Source organism: Pteropus alecto, unplaced genomic scaffold (genome assembly GCF_000325575.1).
Source record: "Pteropus alecto unplaced genomic scaffold, ASM32557v1 scaffold23, whole genome shotgun sequence".
Classification (NCBI taxonomy): Eukaryota; Metazoa; Chordata; class Mammalia; order Chiroptera; family Pteropodidae; genus Pteropus; species Pteropus alecto.
The window spans coordinates 3619277-3637839 of record NW_006435837.1 but is presented as its reverse complement, the minus strand read 5'-3'; the positions used below and the strand labels follow the sequence as shown (position 1 = coordinate 3637839).

The 18563-nt window shown below is 39.6% G+C and overlaps 1 protein-coding gene across 2 annotated transcripts in view; it reads right to left on the bottom strand.

Moving 5' to 3' along the window:
• The window catches only part of SH3KBP1 (SH3 domain containing kinase binding protein 1), a 265298-nt gene that overhangs the window by 150151 nt on the left and 96584 nt on the right, over positions 1–18563 (bottom strand). For both annotated transcript variants that reach the window (XM_006911625.3, XM_025046625.1), the window contains exon 3: positions 2544–2647. In XM_006911625.3, coding sequence (XP_006911687.1) covers positions 2544–2647 — 104 coding nt within the window. The remainder of the gene's footprint in view (positions 1–2543; positions 2648–18563) is intronic.

The following is an 18563-nucleotide window of genomic DNA, read 5'->3' as shown; positions in this document are numbered from 1 at the left end:
CAATACTTACCAGAAATTAATTAATAATTTTCCTCATCTGGATTTGTATTTCTTAAAACATAATTACAACATTAAAGGAAAATTCATCTATGACAGCCATTTTCGATTCTTGTTCTCTTTCAGTCTTTACTCATGTGCACGGTGATATATTTTACATGACTACATCCTTCTATATATGCAATTTTGAGTTCTAATCTGTTATTTTGCAAAAAAAAATCTTTTCGTACTTTCATTTATTCATTTACTTTATTAATCAAGCTTTTATTAAGGTATTTGGTTTTAGGCACTATTCCAGATACCACGAATATAAAGATAAAAACCAGATCCCTCCTGTTAAAGAGCTCTCAGATTGGCAGAATATAACAGATAATTACAATGCATGGTATTGTAATAAATACAGATTTAAAAGCCTCTGTGTTTACCACTTTAATGGCTTCACAATCTTCTAGCTAGATAATATAACTTAATTCACAAAACTATTCCTTTAATTATTTTTCATTATCACAACCATTGCTGCAACATGTTTCACATATTTTTTTCTGTTAACCATTTTCTGTCTAGGAGTGAGATTACTGAGTCAAAGGGTATTAATTCAGATTTTTATAGCTCTTGACATACCTTGCTAAATAGCTTCATATTAGGATCATAAAGATAAACAAAGTCACCACTTCTTCTAAGCCTTGCCAACAATCTTATCACTAAATAGTTTCTTAGGATTTTCAAAAGCAGATACTCATTATTGTCTTAATTTGTATTTATTTATTTAATAGCAGGGCAGAATATTTTCTCATAGTTTTTTATTTCTCCTTGTGGGATTTATGTTTATGGCAGATTTATCTATCATCTATCATTTTATAGTAGCTTCCTAATATCTTTTTATGTTATATAGATAATAATTTTTCATCAAAATTTATTGCAACTTTTTCCTGTTTGATGTTCTCTGTTTAAATTCACATTGAATCATATCAAATCATATCAGTCACACATTATTTTTCCCTCTGGAATTTCTTTCATGGTTTCTTAAGAAATTTGTCCTTCTGCCATTGGCATTAATGTTCTACTCTGTTGTCCATTCAGTTTTCACTCGTTCAACTTTCAACAAATGTCTCCTATGTGTGTTACCTGGTACCAGCGATAAAAAGAAATGATAAATGAATGACAAATTAATATAAATTATTATTATCCCAAACTGGGAAATAGGAGTTACTTCATGTCTTCCCAGCACCACACCAGGAATTCTATTAACTAATTCTCTAGGGACATATATCTTTGACACAATATTTACTATGTGTGAGGTTAATTTACAACTCTGTTAGTGTGGATGTTAACTGGTAGAAAACTAAAAGCGATGCAAATGATTCTTGTCAGGCAGCAATGAAAATATATTTTGACCGGCAGAGATGTAAGTGATTTAGCCCCTAGAAAAGATGACCTCAGAGATTACAGCTTTGTTATCCTGTATAGGATACTATGTAGTTTTGCATTTACTTTAGCAATCTTAATTAAGTATTCTACTTTCAGTCATTACAAATACTATGCTCTTTCACAATTTCCTTTGAGCCAGCCTTACCATTTTATAGATGGTAAGATTCCCTCATTAATGAGTTAAATAAAGTTTTGACACATGCTCACTCTATGTTTACCTGAGAACTGGGAAATCTAGTACCAGTCCTGACACTTCATTCATGTAATAGTTCACTTAATCTCCTCCTTGACTTCTACCTTCCTTTTTGTAATTCATGGATTCCTGTAAGGTCGACTGGCATTCAGGAAACCAAAGCAATCAGAAACTTGTATTTCTATACACAGATGTGTGTGTTGACTGAGAATAAATAATCAGGTCCTAAGTCCAAAGCTCAGGATCTCCCAGGCCTAAGGGAGTGGGGCCTGAGAAACATGTCAGTGTCTGATGGAACACTTCACCAGCAGGGCTGACTCTGAGTGCCAGGACCAAGCAGGAGCAGGGAATGTGGTACAGTGGAAAGCACAGTCTCTCCAGCCAGGTGGACCAGGATTCAACCTTCAGCCCTGCCTCTTCTAGAGTCTCTTGAGCCTCTTACCTCATCTACGAAATAAAGTGGTTGTGATGGGTCAATGGGCCAATGCATAAAGAACCTTGTTACGCCTGTCACATGCCAGGTCTTCTATAAACATCCCTTGTTTTCTCTTCTCTCTGAATCCACAGTGTTCCCCATGATGAATACTGAATCCGTCCTCTAGAGATCGATCAGGGGCACTTCTGGATACTCAGAGTCTACTAGCAATTGAAGCAGAGGAGAAAAGCTGTGGCACTGGGTTGGCATTTCAGAGGTATCTAGTATGCTGCATTAGAAAGACAATGGTTTTAAATGGCCCTGCATCTACCTCCAATGGGCTTGGCAGCATTTCTCTTTGGGACCCCATTTCCTCTGAGAAGAGACTCAACTAGATGATATCTAAGATCTCTTTGAATTTTAACGTCCGCCACAGCAAGGCCAACCAGCCATGGGTGGGTTCTGACAGCCCACACAAGGCCACCACACCCACCTGCCTGGCGCACTTACCTCTCCCACCACCTCTATGATGTCACCAACTTTCAGCTCAAGCTCATCATCATTCTGGGGCAGGTAGCTGAATGCCACCTGGCACCGGCGCCTCCGTCGCTCGCCTGAATGGGAAAAGCAAAATATTTAGATACAGCTCTTCTCTCAAAATTAGATTTTAAAGAGAGGATTCCTAGGCATGCAGGCAAATTAAGCTGACTTCTCTCAAATATGCTCTCTGGGACATGGCTAGAGGCACGGCAGCCCTGGTCTCTCAGAGAGAGGCAGTAGAAAGCAGAGCAATGCTTCTTGTTCTTTTAAAAGCTGCTGGGTCAAAAAGGCATGGATATGAGAAACCGATCCCTTGGTGCAAAAGGAAAAACCCCACCCCAAAGCGCTGGAGCACAGTGTTGCCTTAAACGGTTTTCCATGGATGGGGCTTTCTATTTGCTGCTGCTGCTTTTTAATGAAAGCTGATGTGATGTGGTAGAGTAAAAAGAATGGTCTGCTTCTAATACCAGCAAGGCAGAGGAAATTTTTCCCCAATGTGCAAAAGAAAAGATAAAGTATCCTGGCTTTTTTCTCACTAATCATCACCCTTTCAACATGCTGGAACTCAGGCCTGATAAGCAAAGGCTGATTAGATTTCAGCCTGCTCTTGGTGCCATGTCAAACCCCCTACAGAGGCTCAACAAATCCACTTCTGTCCTCTTCTCTCTGTTCCCAGGAGACCTACTAGCAGGATGCCTGGCTGCTTACACAGAACTAACCCAGGCAAATTAAGATAAAAGCCAGGGCCACACTTCACTTGATCGGAAAATACTCAAGATTATAGCACCTCACTCACCCAGTGTGGCCCAAGTGGGAGTCCCCGACTTAGAACTGGTTCAAATACAGACACAACTATCCACACCACAGACATGCATTGTGGGGAGAAAGAACATTCATGTGGTATGTATGACGGGGGGTGGGGGAGGGAGACAGACAGAAGACAGCAATGGAGGCCCAAGCTGGGGAGAAGTGACCAGGAGAGAGCAACTGAGACCAGCATTGCTCAGAAGTTTGTCACTCAAGGCTGACCACCTCACATCGTGCCACCACATGGCCTATAAAACCAAAAGGCTCATCAACTTCAAGGAAACACATTTAGAAATGCTTACTTTATTTCTGGATACTGCCTACAGGGATTCTTTTCTTTTTTCTAATCTTTTCCCTGAGAAAGCAAATCTCTGCAGGAGTGATCACAGGTCACATTAAGGCCCCCACACAGCAGAATACCATACAAAGAGGAAGGTCTTTGCTACATCTGACGTGCTCACTGGTCAATATTTTTCAAAAGCCAGTGGCCTAGTTCTCTCTGTTCCATTTTTCTCTGCCTGAACCTCACTAAGGAAGAACAGAGTTGAACAGAGAGAAGAGAGCGGAAGTTCAGAATCGACATCTTGTCTAATCACATCTTTGGTGACTACACGAATACACTCCACCCCTTCGTGCAAAATCACAAGCTGCCTGGTCTTGATTAGAAGAAATGCAGAGCTATTAGGCTAATTCCCAGGTGCTAACTGTACTGTTAACAGGCAGACTAGGGCAATCCAAGGAGGGCCTCACTCTTCCAGGGACAGAGGGCTAACCCCAACTGGCTTTTCCCAGATGGGAAGTCAGGAATTGTGGTACCCTAGTGCAAAAAACACCACCACTATTCCATGGTTTCCAACACTACAGAAGACCAATCAAGCATTATGCGTCAGAAAGGATACAGAGTTCTCATTCTATCTGAGAAGGTCTAGATGATGAGGTGATCTTGGCACCTATAACCTGTATCCTGTGACTCTCCTGCCCCCATATATACCCCTTAAGATGCAGTTCTACTATAACTCTTTAAGAGCTTTATTTGCTAGATGCTATGTTAAAAGCAAACTCTGCAGATATGAATGTGAACACAAAACAAACATGACAAATGTCTGAAGCCTGACGCTCGCAACCACAGAAGTCACCAAGGTCCTGACTGAAGTGACTTAAAAATAACATCTGAAGACCTAGTGTTAGCTAAAGTTACAAAACTTATAGTTATATATAAGTTCATATCTTCGCAAAACCCTGTGTAAAAAGTAGCCTCTAACCCAACAGTATACAAATGGCAATGAAGAGAGTGATATATCCTTCAAGAAAAGACTAACCCAGCAGACTCAGGACTTGGAACAGAATAATCAGATTTCTCTCTAACCATATCTCTGCATTGGACTTCTATAAAGCCCTATCTGGTATCAGGAAGAATGATACGTTTACTAATTTTTCTCTGCCAGGCTAGTCAATATTTCTTAAAGGCCTCTAAGACAGTAATTCAGTTGGCAGCATAAAGCCCTATAAAGCACAGTGCCAACAAATAGGGAGGTATCCAGAGGTTGCTGTGGTAAAGGTCACCTGACCTAATTCCAAGCAGAAATAGTTATTCCCTCTGGCCCTCTGATAGCTTGTGATCTTTTCTAAAGCATTTCTGACACCCATTACCCTATTACATCCTGCCAACCACATAAAAAGAAAAAGGAACCAGAACAAATAACCATTTTGCAAATGTGAAAATTGGGGCTCAGTGACTAAGCTAGTAAGTGGCAGTATCTACTTAGCCTGAGTTCAGAGCTCTCCCTCCAATGCTAGATGAACCAATTCAGCTCACATCTTGTCCCAAATTCTCTGCAATCTTTACTTAATTGCTTCCTGCAACACTGCATACATAACATAGCCTTAGGTCTTCATCAGTGCTTTCTCATCACAGATACCTGCCAAACTCCTGGACCTCTGCTCCTGCAGGCCTCAACTTCTGCACATCACTGTTTCAGTCTTGTTTACCAGTTCTACCCAATGTAAAACCCACTTCAAGTAGGATGTTTGACATTAGGAGATACAGCATTTCGGTTAACTCCATCTATCTTAAATTTAAGAGAATTTAAGGATGTCATCTGCCAATTTTTCCTCTCCGGGCATTTCACTGATGTTTACTGGTCAGTCTTGACATTCCTCGAAGAGGTATGTAGACAACAGTGCCACCTCTTTTCAATAGCTGGTATAAACTGAAGGGAAAAAAAAAGTGTGACTTGCTCAAGGCCGCAGTCTGGAATCTCTTAGTTTGACCTATCACCTTAATGCCCAGAGCCCAGTCTACATGAATTCAAGTTTTAACACATTTCAATGAGCCTTTTCCCTATGGAGTAACCTGAGTCATGAAAGAAAAATTTTCTTTATAAAAGTAAATATATTTGCTGATCATGACCAACAATATAAATCTATATTAGAATAACTAGAAAGAGGAGAGAACACGTGTTTTTCTTCCTTCGCATCATGGCCATTACCACCATCCTTTATCACTGTGTGTGTTTTCTAGGCAGAACCACTTAACTCTTTATACATAATTGAAAGAATAGGCACAAGCTTTATGGACATATATGCTAATGTATATGCACACATGTCTTACCAAAAAAAAGTATGAATAAGGTAGACTTTACAAGGCATAACTGATACGTCTCTTCTTTATTGCCAGATTGTATGACGGCCACAAAATACACATGTGTTCATATGTAGGAACACAGGCACACAGAGATGGCAAGGTAGGTACACCCTCAACGTCCTCACTAGATTTCATAACCACCTTCCATTCATGAATAGCAGTGTTTAATAAAATAGTAACAGCTAACATTTTTTGAGCCCTTCCTACGTGCCAGAAACTAAGTAGTTTTATGTATTACCCCATTTAATCACCACACTGAACCTCTGGAGTAGATCACTGACACCCTTTTACAGACAAGGAGACTGAGGGGGGCACATAGAGACAGTATATTACCAGAAGTCTTATAGCTAGGAAAGTGGAGGGCCAAGGATTTCAGGTCAGGAGATGCAACTCCAGAGATACTGGTTAGTTGCCTCCCATGTGTAACCATTCTTAATAATTCTTGGCTATGGGTCTTGAGACTGCAGAAAGGACTAGCTGGACTAGCTAGGCTAACATGGTACATCGTTAAAATGTGAAACCAGTTAGTGAAAACCCACAAATCAGGAGCGTTTCCTTATAGCTGCTGAAAACAGAGGCCCATATTTTAATGAAATAAAGCAGATTAGATAGGGAGGAAATGTACATTTGCATTCTCTAAAAAGGAAATAGCAGAAACTAAAAAGGGTGCCATGACCCAACCTCAGAAACAGCATACACACCTATATTTTAGAGCCTTCCAGAGAGTCTTATGACATGTGAAAACTTTCATTTGATGACCACAAAAATATAACAACAAATAGTGCGGTGGTTGAAAATAATCTTTGGGTCAACTGGAAACTTTCAACATTCGCATAGTCTATTTTTTTAGATCCCACATCCCCTATGACACAACAAGAGTATAACTATGAGGGTTATGATCATTTCAAATTTTCAAGGAACTCACTAAATTAATCAACTGGATCTTTATCACATGTCCAGGGAACATGGCCATATACTGACATCATTTTGCAAAAGAGAAAATATTGATAAAATCAAAGAGGAAATCTGAAGAAGACCCTACTTCTTGGAGTTACTTCTGGCATTTTCTCCAGACATGGTCTAGGGAACACCTGTGTGAAAATGGTGACATGCAGGGCAGACTTACATAACTGTACTCTCTGGGGTTGGGGCCAGGGTCCTGCATTTAAACCTGATTCCTCAAGGAGCCCTGCCCATGAAAATCTAAAACTCAACAATGAATCAGTGCCACTAATTATAGGTGACAACCAGTGACAATGGGTGACAACAGGAAAGGGCCTTGTGGGAACAAGTAGTCTTCCTTTGGAGGACTCTAATCAGTGGTTCTCAATTTTGGATGCACATTGAAATCATCTGGGGAGCTTTCATTAAACTACTGATAATTTTCTAAATAGTGGTCCCTGAGAAACTAGGTCCCCATAGAAAAGTAGCTTTCCAGGGTTGAGGCCAAAAAAAACCCAAAGTGATTATGCCAAAATTAATGAAGTGCTCAAATACTTGAGAGGTAATTTCAAAAGAACACAAGGATCAGCTTGATGGGGCTTCCACAGGCCAAATTTGGGACAGTAACAACATGAACTGAGGAATGTATTATAATTTATTTATTTATTTCAAAAAAAATTCTTGAGCCTATATTGATACATTCAATAAAGCTAAGTTGATAGCTAGCTAGCAAGCTAGCTAGATGGATAAGATTAGCTAGATTCGGGACATATCCAAAAAGGTATTACTTAGACCGATGTCAAATAGTTTACTTTCTATGTTTTCTTCTAGCAGTTTTACAGTTTCAGGCATTACATTTAAGTCCTTAACCCATTTTGAGTTTATTCTTTCATACAGTCCAGTTTTTTATTTTTTGCATGTATCTGTCCAGTTTTCTCAACACCACTTGTTGAAGAGATTGTTGCTACTCCAGTGTATATTTTTACCTCCTTTGTCATAGATTAGCTGGTCATATAAATGAAGGTTTATTTCTGGGCTCTCTATTCTGTTCCAATGATCCATGTCTGTTTTGGTGTCAATACCATGCTGTTTTATTATAGCTTTGTAGTATAATTTGAAATCAGGAAGCATGATTCTTCCAATTTTGTTCTTCTTTCTCAAGGTTGCTTTGCTATTTTGCAGTGTTTTGTGGTTCTATATATTATGCAGCAGTAAAAAATAATGAAAATCTCGCCATTTGCAACAACATGGATGGTTCTAGAGGGTATTATGCTAAGCGAAATAAGTCAGGCAGAGAAAGACAAATACCGCATGGCTTCACTTATATGTGAAATCACAAAACAAAACCAGTCTCAGAAACAGAAACCAAAAGGATAGTTACCAGAAGGGAGGAAGTGGGGGGATAGGTGAAAAAGATAGAGAGAAAACAGTTGATAATATTGTGATAAGTTTGCACAATGACAGATGATTACTAGAATCAGTGGAGTGATCACGTTGTAAAGTACAAAAATGTCAAATCACTTTATTGTACACCTGAAATTAATATAACCAATATAAAACTATACCAACTATACTTCAAAAAAAAATTAGGTAGACAGGAGTGGGGCAAGAAAAGAAAGCTCTTCTTTACAAAAGAATGTCAGCTAATAAATATAAAAATAGTAGAAATGGACAGTCAACATTTTATAACCATCATAGCAATAACTGATTCTAGCAAGTATCAATGGCTACTAAACCACTGGGTGAAAGCTGTTGGGGATAAGGGAAGCTACAGTCTCAAAGTACCTCCCCACAGTTTATCTATTAATTACAAAAGGAAAATGGTCCCCTTAGAATGGAAAAGTAGGCAGACATAGCCTTAAAGTTCACATCACCAGTGATGGAACAAATTAATATCAGGTGCCTCCTTATGCGATGTGCTGAGAAGGACTTAACATCACGTACAGAATGTTCCTGCCCAAAACATTTAACCTAAATGTGACCATGAGGAAGCTATCATGCAAATCCAAACTGAGGGACAGTCTACAAAAACTGACCTGGTTTTTAAAACATCTTTTCAAAGTCAATATCACATAAGATTTTAAAAAGGCTAGAGAACTGTGCCAGATTTAAAAACAGTAAAGAGATATAATAACTAAATATACTGTAATCCTGATTTGGGTTTTATAAAAAGGTTATAAAGGACATTATTGAGAGAATTGGGGAAATCTGAATATGGCTTAATACTAGATAATAGCATTATGTTAATGCTACAATTCCTGACTGTTCTATTGCAGTTACGTAGGAGAATGTCCCTGTTCCAAAATATTTAGGGATGAAGTGTCCTGATATCTGTAACTTACTTTCAAGTAGGTTAAAGAAAAAACAAAAGGAGTGTGTGTGTATTCGTCTATACATATATATAATATATACACGCATATACAGAGAAAGAGAGGAGAGGAGAGAGCGAGCAAATACGGCAAAATGCTAATAACAATGAGGGAATCTAGATGGGTGTTCACTGTACTATTGTTACAACTTTTCTATGCATTCGAAATGCTTCTAAGTCAAAATTTTAGGGAGAAAAGTAAAATATACGGATGCTGGGGCCCTACCCCTAGAAACTCTAATATCACTGGTCTGGGGTGCAGCCTGGACATCTGGACGTAAGAGCTCCCCAGGTGATTCTAACACACAGCCAGGGTTGAGAGACATCTGGACAGATCTGTTGTCCAAAAAGAAATGGGACTTCTCCAGGACCATGCTATACAGGTTCTACTACATTCAGTTTCTTTTCCCAAAAGAGAGAAAAATCATACTTATTTGTCAATATTACCCTAATGTACAAACCAGGTGAATGCTGCTGTGCCGATTTTTATTTCACAGACCTTTGGCGCAGTTGCACTAAGCAGTCACTAGCTCTGGAAATGTGTTCCTGGGGCCCAGCAGGTAGGAAAGACAGTGGTCTCTGCTATGATTTATTAGCAAAAACTGCTGGAGTGCAACAAACCCCCAAGTTACTGAGCAGCATCCTGGGTTCTTGAAGAAGATGTTCTTCAGTTGGAAACTTCGGTTTATGCAAGGGGCCAGGTTCCCTATTCAGGATGGGAAAACAATATAAGTTTAAATAACTAAATAAGGAGAATCACTCATTTTACTTGGGACAGCCAATAGTGCAAAGATGTTTCAATGTAATGTAACTCAAAGAAAATAAGGACATTTCAGAGGCTCATGGCAGGCCAGAAAAAAAAAAAAAAACTGTGGGTCTTTCTTTATAAACCCCTCTTGACTGTGGCTGAACTGTTGCAGTGGAAATGTACAGTATTTAATTAATCAGCACTGTTTGGTCCCCGGAGATGAGTCTGCTCAATTCTCCTAGGTATGTGTATAATCAACATCTTTGCATGGCAGGAAACAGTATATCCAGTTGCCTGCTAATTCAAAGGCAAAGTTCATCTGAAAAGAGGTTATAGCTTTGGCAGTACTCATTTGCTCCGAAGTTCCACCAGAATATAAGAGGGAAGTGTAGAACCAGTAGGGACCCATTTATTAGAGCCTCTGAGCCATGCGAGATGAGGACGGCGATGGGTAAAGTCAGAAGTCACATAAGGAAAAGCAACTGAATCTTGTTGGAGATGAAGGAAATGAACATCGATTAGGTGTCTGCCATATGCCAAGAACCACGCTAGACACGTTACGTGCCTTCCCTCAAGTCCTTGCACCACCCCCACTAGGTTAGGAGGAGCACAGAAAGGCTGGATAACTTGTCAAAGGCACATGAGTTAAATAAGCTGTGGTCTGCAGCCCTCTTCTTCCACCAACCCAAGATAAGACCAGGAAGGCAGACTGGGAGTGGCATTTCAACGCCAAGCAGAAGATGCCAAGCTAAAGATGAGGACTTCATTTTGTGGACAGTGAGGAACCAGAGGAGGCTTCTGGGTAGAAAAGAGACAACAAGATGTGATGAGGACAGTGACTTAGGGAGAAATGCCTGGTGCCAGGGGTGTGCAGGACGGCTTGAGGGAGGGAGCCTAGAAGCAGGCATATGACCCAACAGAAAACAACAAAAAATAGAGAAAGTCTGAAAAACACGATGGAAGGAATCATACACACAGGGAAGGAGAGGCAGATATACAGTATTATCTTCAATTGATGGTATCTGTTTTCCCCCTTGGGAGCCAATGACCCCTCTCTTACTTGTCTTTGATCCCCAGCACCTAGCTCAGGGCTTAAAGCAGACACTCAATCCATTCTTGATAAATGGATAGATGAATGAACTAATGAGTACCTATTCCACATTCTGTCTGTGAGTCATGGTTTTGTGAACATAAACTTCCAGACAGTCAGAGAGGCACCGGATAAAGACAGGAAGGGTGGTAGAAAAGAGTTAAAGCCTCAACCTGGTGTTACACAGGACATACACCAATGTGTCCTTAAAAACGCCAAAATGGTTAAGATGATAAATTTTACATTATGTGTATTTTACCACAATTTTAAGGGGAAAAAAGCCAATGCCGACTTGCGGCTACAGTGATGGAAAGATAATGGCCCCTGGAGTTTTGCCACTGTGTTGAAGGTGCCTCATTCCACCAGCGCTGTAGTCTGAAGCATCTGTAATACTAAACAATGCCTGATATATTCCTTACTGCTTTCATTTTCCAAGTTTATGGTCAACTGGCAATTACCCGTACCAAATGGTAGAGCAGGGCTGAATATACATTCAGGGGTGAAGAAGAAATTATATATATTTGATTTGAAATTTAGTCCTCTTAAAACACAGAAAAGACTTGTTTTAAGTAGGCAGAGCTATTTGTACAAGAATGTTCAGGGCAGCATGGTTTCTAATAGCAAATGAATACGTGCACAGAGACCTACAAAGGAAACATCCTGAATGCCCACTGAGAGGGAAGGGCTACATAAATCATGCGGGAAACTAGGCAGTCATTAAATAGAACTCCGCATGTACTGACATGTAAAAGGTGTCTATAATACACTGTATGAAAAAACCAAGTCATGTAATATGTACAGTATGATCTCAACATTGTGAATACACACATCTCCTCCCTCCAAAACCGCCACCAGGGACTCTTTTATTTACTCCTAATCACCCAGAACCTAGCACAGGTTATGCACTCAACAAAGGTTTATAAGTGAATAAATGGATTCATTCAACATTCAACTAATATGTGAGAGCCTAACAATTAAGTGAATGAGAGAAAGAGGGTGTGTGCACAAACATACTTGTGTAAGCGCAGAAAATGGTATGGAAGAGTATACCCCAAAGTAACTGGTATTTTGGCAAAGGGGGGTTGGGGGAGTATAAAGAGAGACTCATTTAAATGCTTCGGCACATCAATTTGTTTTTACAGAAGGCACGTAATACACTGTAATAAATTTTAAAAACATCATAGTCATGTATTAAAATAATTATCTTGCATTACGAAACTTATCCTTCTAGCACAGTTCAATGACATAAATAGTAAAGTTAGTTCTTATTCTCCAAGTAAATAAATACCAATTAAATCAGGGAGAAAGATCTTTGTCATATACTGAATGACAAAGGGATCCTGAACTGTTTATGGAGGGTCCATGAAGACAACAGGAGATGTGAGCCCAGAGAAACAGCTCTACATCTTCAGCCCACACTAGTTATTATTCTGATCAGATGTTGTTAGAGAACCCTCCAAGGAGCCCCACACAATATTCTCTCACTTACTAATCCAAGGTCATTTTCCCTGACCTGACTCCCTAGACCAAATAGCCCAGGCAGCCATCTCCCTCGCAGCCATGGAGGGGCCCTGTGTCCATTCAAGCTCAATCTCACTCACTCACTCACTTACTCACTCACTCACTCACAGGAACACACACACTCGGCCATGGGAGCCCCTTCTCTGGGTTCCCCTAACAACCACTGGTTTTCTCTAGTACTACCCTCATCTAACTATATTTCAATGATCTCTGCATGTTGATTTATGTTTGTCTCTACCCCTTCAGCTCTGACCCCTGTCACCTCTTTCATGCACACCTTTTTCAACTAATGCAACTCATTTACCAATACTCATATATGCTTCATGATAGTTATGTGGATGTCATTTCATGACAAATGTTCACTCTCAATCTGTGAGCCCAGGTGCCACTATCTAGAAATGGACAGGCACAAAGCCCTGATCCAGCACTTCCTCAGTCCTAAAAACTTTAGAGTCTAATGCCCTGTTTAAAAAAGCCACTGAAAGCAGTCTTAAAGTTGATCAATTAGCATATGACCAAAAAAATCGAGTTTCTACCACCAGCATAATACAGAAAGGGGCCATCCATTCAATTAATGGAGCTCCTGCAAAGATAAGCTGCATATGGATATTTTCAATGTTAACATTATCACCCAATATTTCCTTAGAAGCCACATCTAAAATATTGGCACTATCGGCATGAAGAACTCCTCCAACCATGACGTCTACCACCTCAACTGTCTTATAAAAACAGGGTGTGAATTCGCCATCTGAAAGGACACACGAGCTCTGATTTCACAGCTCATAGACATGTGGTCCACAATGATAGCAGTAAAGCACATAAGGAGAATCCTAGGCCTCATAATATGAAGAGACAGATGACCCAGTGGAGCCAGGATTGCGACCACCTCATGCAGCCCAGTCCATGGTTCTTTGCTTCAGTTTTCTCATGTATAAACTTGGAATGATAGAGACAGACCTACTTTCAGAAGGTCTGACTCCCTCCCTTTTTTCCATTTGCCTTTACATTCATGAATATGTTAAAAGGTAGCTCTGTTGATTTATACCAGTTCAACCAATATTCTTTTCACCAACCTTCCCATCCCATCAGAGTGAGATAAAGGAACCACACCGAAAAATAGTCGGTGATGTCTCTAAATGGCCTTTTGGTTTTCCCCTTTCTTTAGACTAGTCTCCGGGGTTGGTTTTGACCTTTCAGCATGCCCCTTAATCCAAATGACCCGACCTACAGCAGACCATCCCCAGTGGACACTTCTCCAAATTATCCCTGGCCTGACTTCCCCAGCCCAGCCCACCATCTCCCCAGGGATAGAGTCTGGATGTTCAGAGGAGAAAAACCAATCCATAAAGCTTTTCTGTGCTTTAGCAAGGCTGATTTGGGCACAATGCCCAAAAGAACTCAACATATTTATAGAGTTTTGTTTCATCTACTTTTAAATGCCCCATGCAGAGTCATTCAAGTGAAATGAGAATACAGAATTTCAAAGGAAAAACTGAAGACTCTAAATATAAGTTATTTGTTGAGCATAAACAAGATTTCTCCCTTCTATCCAACATACGCCCTCTAACATATATTTTTAAAGGCATTCTCAAACTTTACTGCTGACAAATGGATCTATCAGACCTCTAACTTCTACAGTTAAGGGCAGAGGTAGGGAGGAAAGGAGGGCGGGGCATTGTGAGCACACACATATTAGGAACTATGACAAAGGTCTAAAAAAATCCTAGAGACCTTCATCTGGGGTCCATCTCTCTTGCCTATTCTTAGAGAATTCTCAGGGTAAAATACCATTAACAGATCAGTTCTTAAAATCAGTACCAAAAAATGGCCACTGTACTGGGAGATTTAAAGAATGACAGAAAATTTCACCTCTCTCTCTCTCTCTCCTCTCTCTCTCCTCCCCCTCCCCCACTCTCTCTAGGACAGAAGGAAAAGATCTGTACTGCAGGCCGTCAAAAATTATTTTTAAATTTTGACTTATTTTTTTAATCGGCATGATTATATTTAATTGATATATATAGAACATTATACACAACAATGGCCAAAAATATATTTTCTTCAATTATCCACAGAACCTTCACCAAGACAGACCTTATTCTGGGCCATAAAACAAACCTCAACAAATTTAAAAGAATTAAAATAATACATAATGTTGTCTCTAATAAAAATAAAATGAAACTAGAAATAAAATCTGAAGTATAACAGAAAGAAATGTTTATAGATATATGGAAATTAAACAAGTTTATAATCAATGAATGAAAGAGGTGGTTTCCCAGAAAATGAAAAAAATGTAGATAACTGAATGAAATGAAAATATAGCATGTTGAAATATGTCAGTCAGGGCTGAGAGATTTTTTTTAATCAATTTTTTTTTTTTTTTTTTACGGTGACATTGGTTAACAAAGTCCAGTAAGTTTCAGGCATATAATTTAACAGTAAGGCATGTATATATTGCATTATGTGTTCACCTCCCATACTTAAGATTCCTTTGACTCATTTTTAATATAGTTTCCCTTCTCATCCCCATCAGAATAAAAAAGGGGAGAAACCTAGGTATTTATGAATTTTCCTGATGCGAATGAGGTTTTTGTGTCCACAATTCCTTCTTTTTATTTAAAACAGAGGTTCTTAACTAGGATTCACGGACAGAATTCGGGGAGTCTAAACATGAATGAGAAGAAAATTACATCTATATTTTTACTGTCTTCTAACTGAAATCTGGCCTTTCTTTCCATTGTGCATATAGGCAACAGACCATACTGCTATTAGCGGCATCTATGGATTTTATTACTTCTCATCACATGGATAGATATTTTCATTTCACATCACAGTTGTTACAGTTAAACCCATCCCTATTTAAAAATTATTATAGCTTCCAGGCCCACTGCTGGATCTTGCTATTTAATGCATCAATAAAAAATATGCATTACTTATATTTTTGCAACATTTTGGTAACTGTATTTCAGTATAATTGGTTTCCTTTGTAATCCTATGAATTTTATTTTATTCATTTACAAACGGTATTCTGAGAGGGCGTCCACAAGTTTCATCAGATTGACAAAAAGTTCCACGGATTTTTTTTTTTTCAAGAACTACTAATTCCTACTTTCAAGATTATGGTTTGTAAGGAAACCCAAAGGTACAAGGAGGAATTACATATGTAAAATAAAGCAGAAAACATAACATTTGGACTCTGTACATTGTTTCACAGGCTTTGGAGCAGCACAGACAAAAGAACCACACTGGGCATCTTAACAGGTCCTAATCCACAAATGGCCATGTAGCACAACATTCGTGAGGCTGCTTGCCAAGTGCCCTCTTTTTACCCGGGTCAGTGGCTGGCGAGAGCCCTGCTCTGTCATCTGGCACCTTGGCTCAGCTGAACTCAGTGCCCATGCTCCCTTCCATGAAGGCCAGCACAGCTCATTTGCAGGCTGACACCTGCCACTGCCTCAATGTCCGCCCCCCGCCACACACACACCAGACTGAGCCCTGTGTTTCCCTTTGCTGGCCAATGAAGTTCTAGGATGCACAACAAGGTTCCTCCTCTCCACCTCCGGGCCAGTGATAAAGAGGTCACTTAGGCTTCTGTGTACCACATGGCTTTATATACACCTCTTCGTCCCAGCCCTAGTCAGTTGTACTGTCATTGCCTGTGGTCCCCAGTGCCTGCTGGGCAGTGAGTGCACAAATGTTCCATGAAGGGAGGGATGTTTGTACCAATGTTTATAAGTGCACAGGATTTGTCTAGAGGGGCTACCTGACTTTCACTGCGGTCCCATCTTTTTGCTTTCACTAGAGGATGAAGGATCCTAAGGTTAGCAAATCCAACTGAGAGCAGAGCCATCTGACCAATTCTTCAATTTTTTTTTAAGTCAGGAAAACAGCAATTCCACTTTTTGGAGATTATATTCGAGATAACTTACATGAAATATGCCAAGATATATGCATAATGTTCACTGCTACATTATTCAGAAGAGTAAAAAAACAGAATCATCCTAAATGTCCTTCAATTAAGAGACTGGTTTGTCAAGTTGTGGTATATCTATGCATGAACTATCAAAGAATGGCATCGTTCTCAATGAACCGGTATGGCAAGATTTCCAAGATTTCCAAGATTCTCTGCAACCTAACAACTAATCGCAATATAGCATAAACAGTATTTTTTAAAATACCAATATGTATCACTATGTGCTTAGATTAGGTCGTACCATCTGAAATTGACATTTTTGTGATTGAATCTCTCCAATTTCTTATGGTTCATCCTAGTTATATGTGTGGAGATCTTCTGAGGAGACAATGAGCCAGGTCTCCTCCTGGGAGTATGACCAGGGGAAGGAATTTTATGTTACTCTTTTTGCCATTACTTTCCTTTATTTTTATACTAAGCATTATTTTTATAAGTCTAAGAAAACTTAGGGTGAGTCTACGAGAAAATCTAAACTCAAAAAGCCAAACAGCAGTGAGGTCTAAACAACATGATAGCACACAAGCTGTCTCACTGTGTGGGCCATTCTGTGGTCATCAAGACAACAAAGTCTCCGCCTATGGATTTCCTCCGGGGCTGCAAATGTTTTTGTCCCGAAGGCCCCTCTGGAGGGGTATCCTCCATGAAAAAAACAAAACAAAACCAAGTTTCTAGGTGAATGAGCAGTGCAGATAAAGGGACTGGACTACCTGTAAGAGAAGGTTTAAGCAGACTTTTTATCAAATAAATAGGTTAGTAATACATAAATTATTTCTTTGTTCCCAGCAAATAAAGATTTTTCTCATTTATATAAGTAAGTCCTACTTTGTGTGAAAGAGTAGCAAAGGTGCATTAAAAATTATGGTATCTCACACTCAGACTTTTCATTTTCCAAACTGATCTGCACCTTTACTCTCCTTCAGAGGGAGGAAACTGAGTGTCATGAAAAGCGTAAAGTTAGAAATTGTAAATCTAGAAAGTGTCAATCTAGAAATCTTCAGGCAAGGAAATGAATGTAGATTCATTCATGGAATAGAGAAAGGGACCGCAGAGAGAAATAAATGCTCATGAATCTCTACAACATTGATCTTTGTCTGTACTACATACTTCAGCACTAAAATATCTTTACCTCAATTGGCTTCATTATAAAGTTTTCTATAAATTACGTATTAGTCAGTCTCCTTTTGTAAGATGAAACCTCCTGGAGGACAGGAATTGAGTTTTTCTAGTTGTCTACAGTAGGGCTTGCCGAACTTTCCATTGAGGGCAAGAGAATACATATTTTAGGCTTTGTGGGCCAAACAGTCTCTGTGGCAACTACTTAACTCTGCTGTGTAGCAAAAAAAAGAGACATAGACAATAACTAAATGAATGGGCATGGCTATGTGCTAATAAAACTTTATTTACAAAAACAGGCAGGATTTGGCCCATGGGCTATGGTTTGCTGACCTCTGTCTACAGGAAGGAATAATAAGGGTCCAAATCAGAGACCAGAGATTTTTTTTTTTTTTTTTTAAGGAAGAGCAAGAAACATTACTAAGGTTGAATTACCAGCTTAGAAGCAACTCCTTTTGGGATACCTTCCCTGACTGCCTTTGAGGCAGGGTTAGGTGCCCCATCACCACCACCATGGGATGACACAGCACTCAATGCCTAATGCTCTCCTCACCCTGCCCATACTGCCTGGGACTGTTCGATTCTCAAATCCTAGACTCCTGTGAGCAGCAGCTGAGCTGGCCTCCTTATAGATTATTAGAAGCTAGCCCGGAGCCCAGCCCAGAACAGGCCTTTAGTAATGATCTCAAAAACAAAGACAAAGGAAGAAACAACAAATGATGAAGGAGATGAAGGAGGAGTTACAAAAGACCCTGAAGAGTTGATGGGAAGAACTGAGTCGGGATGC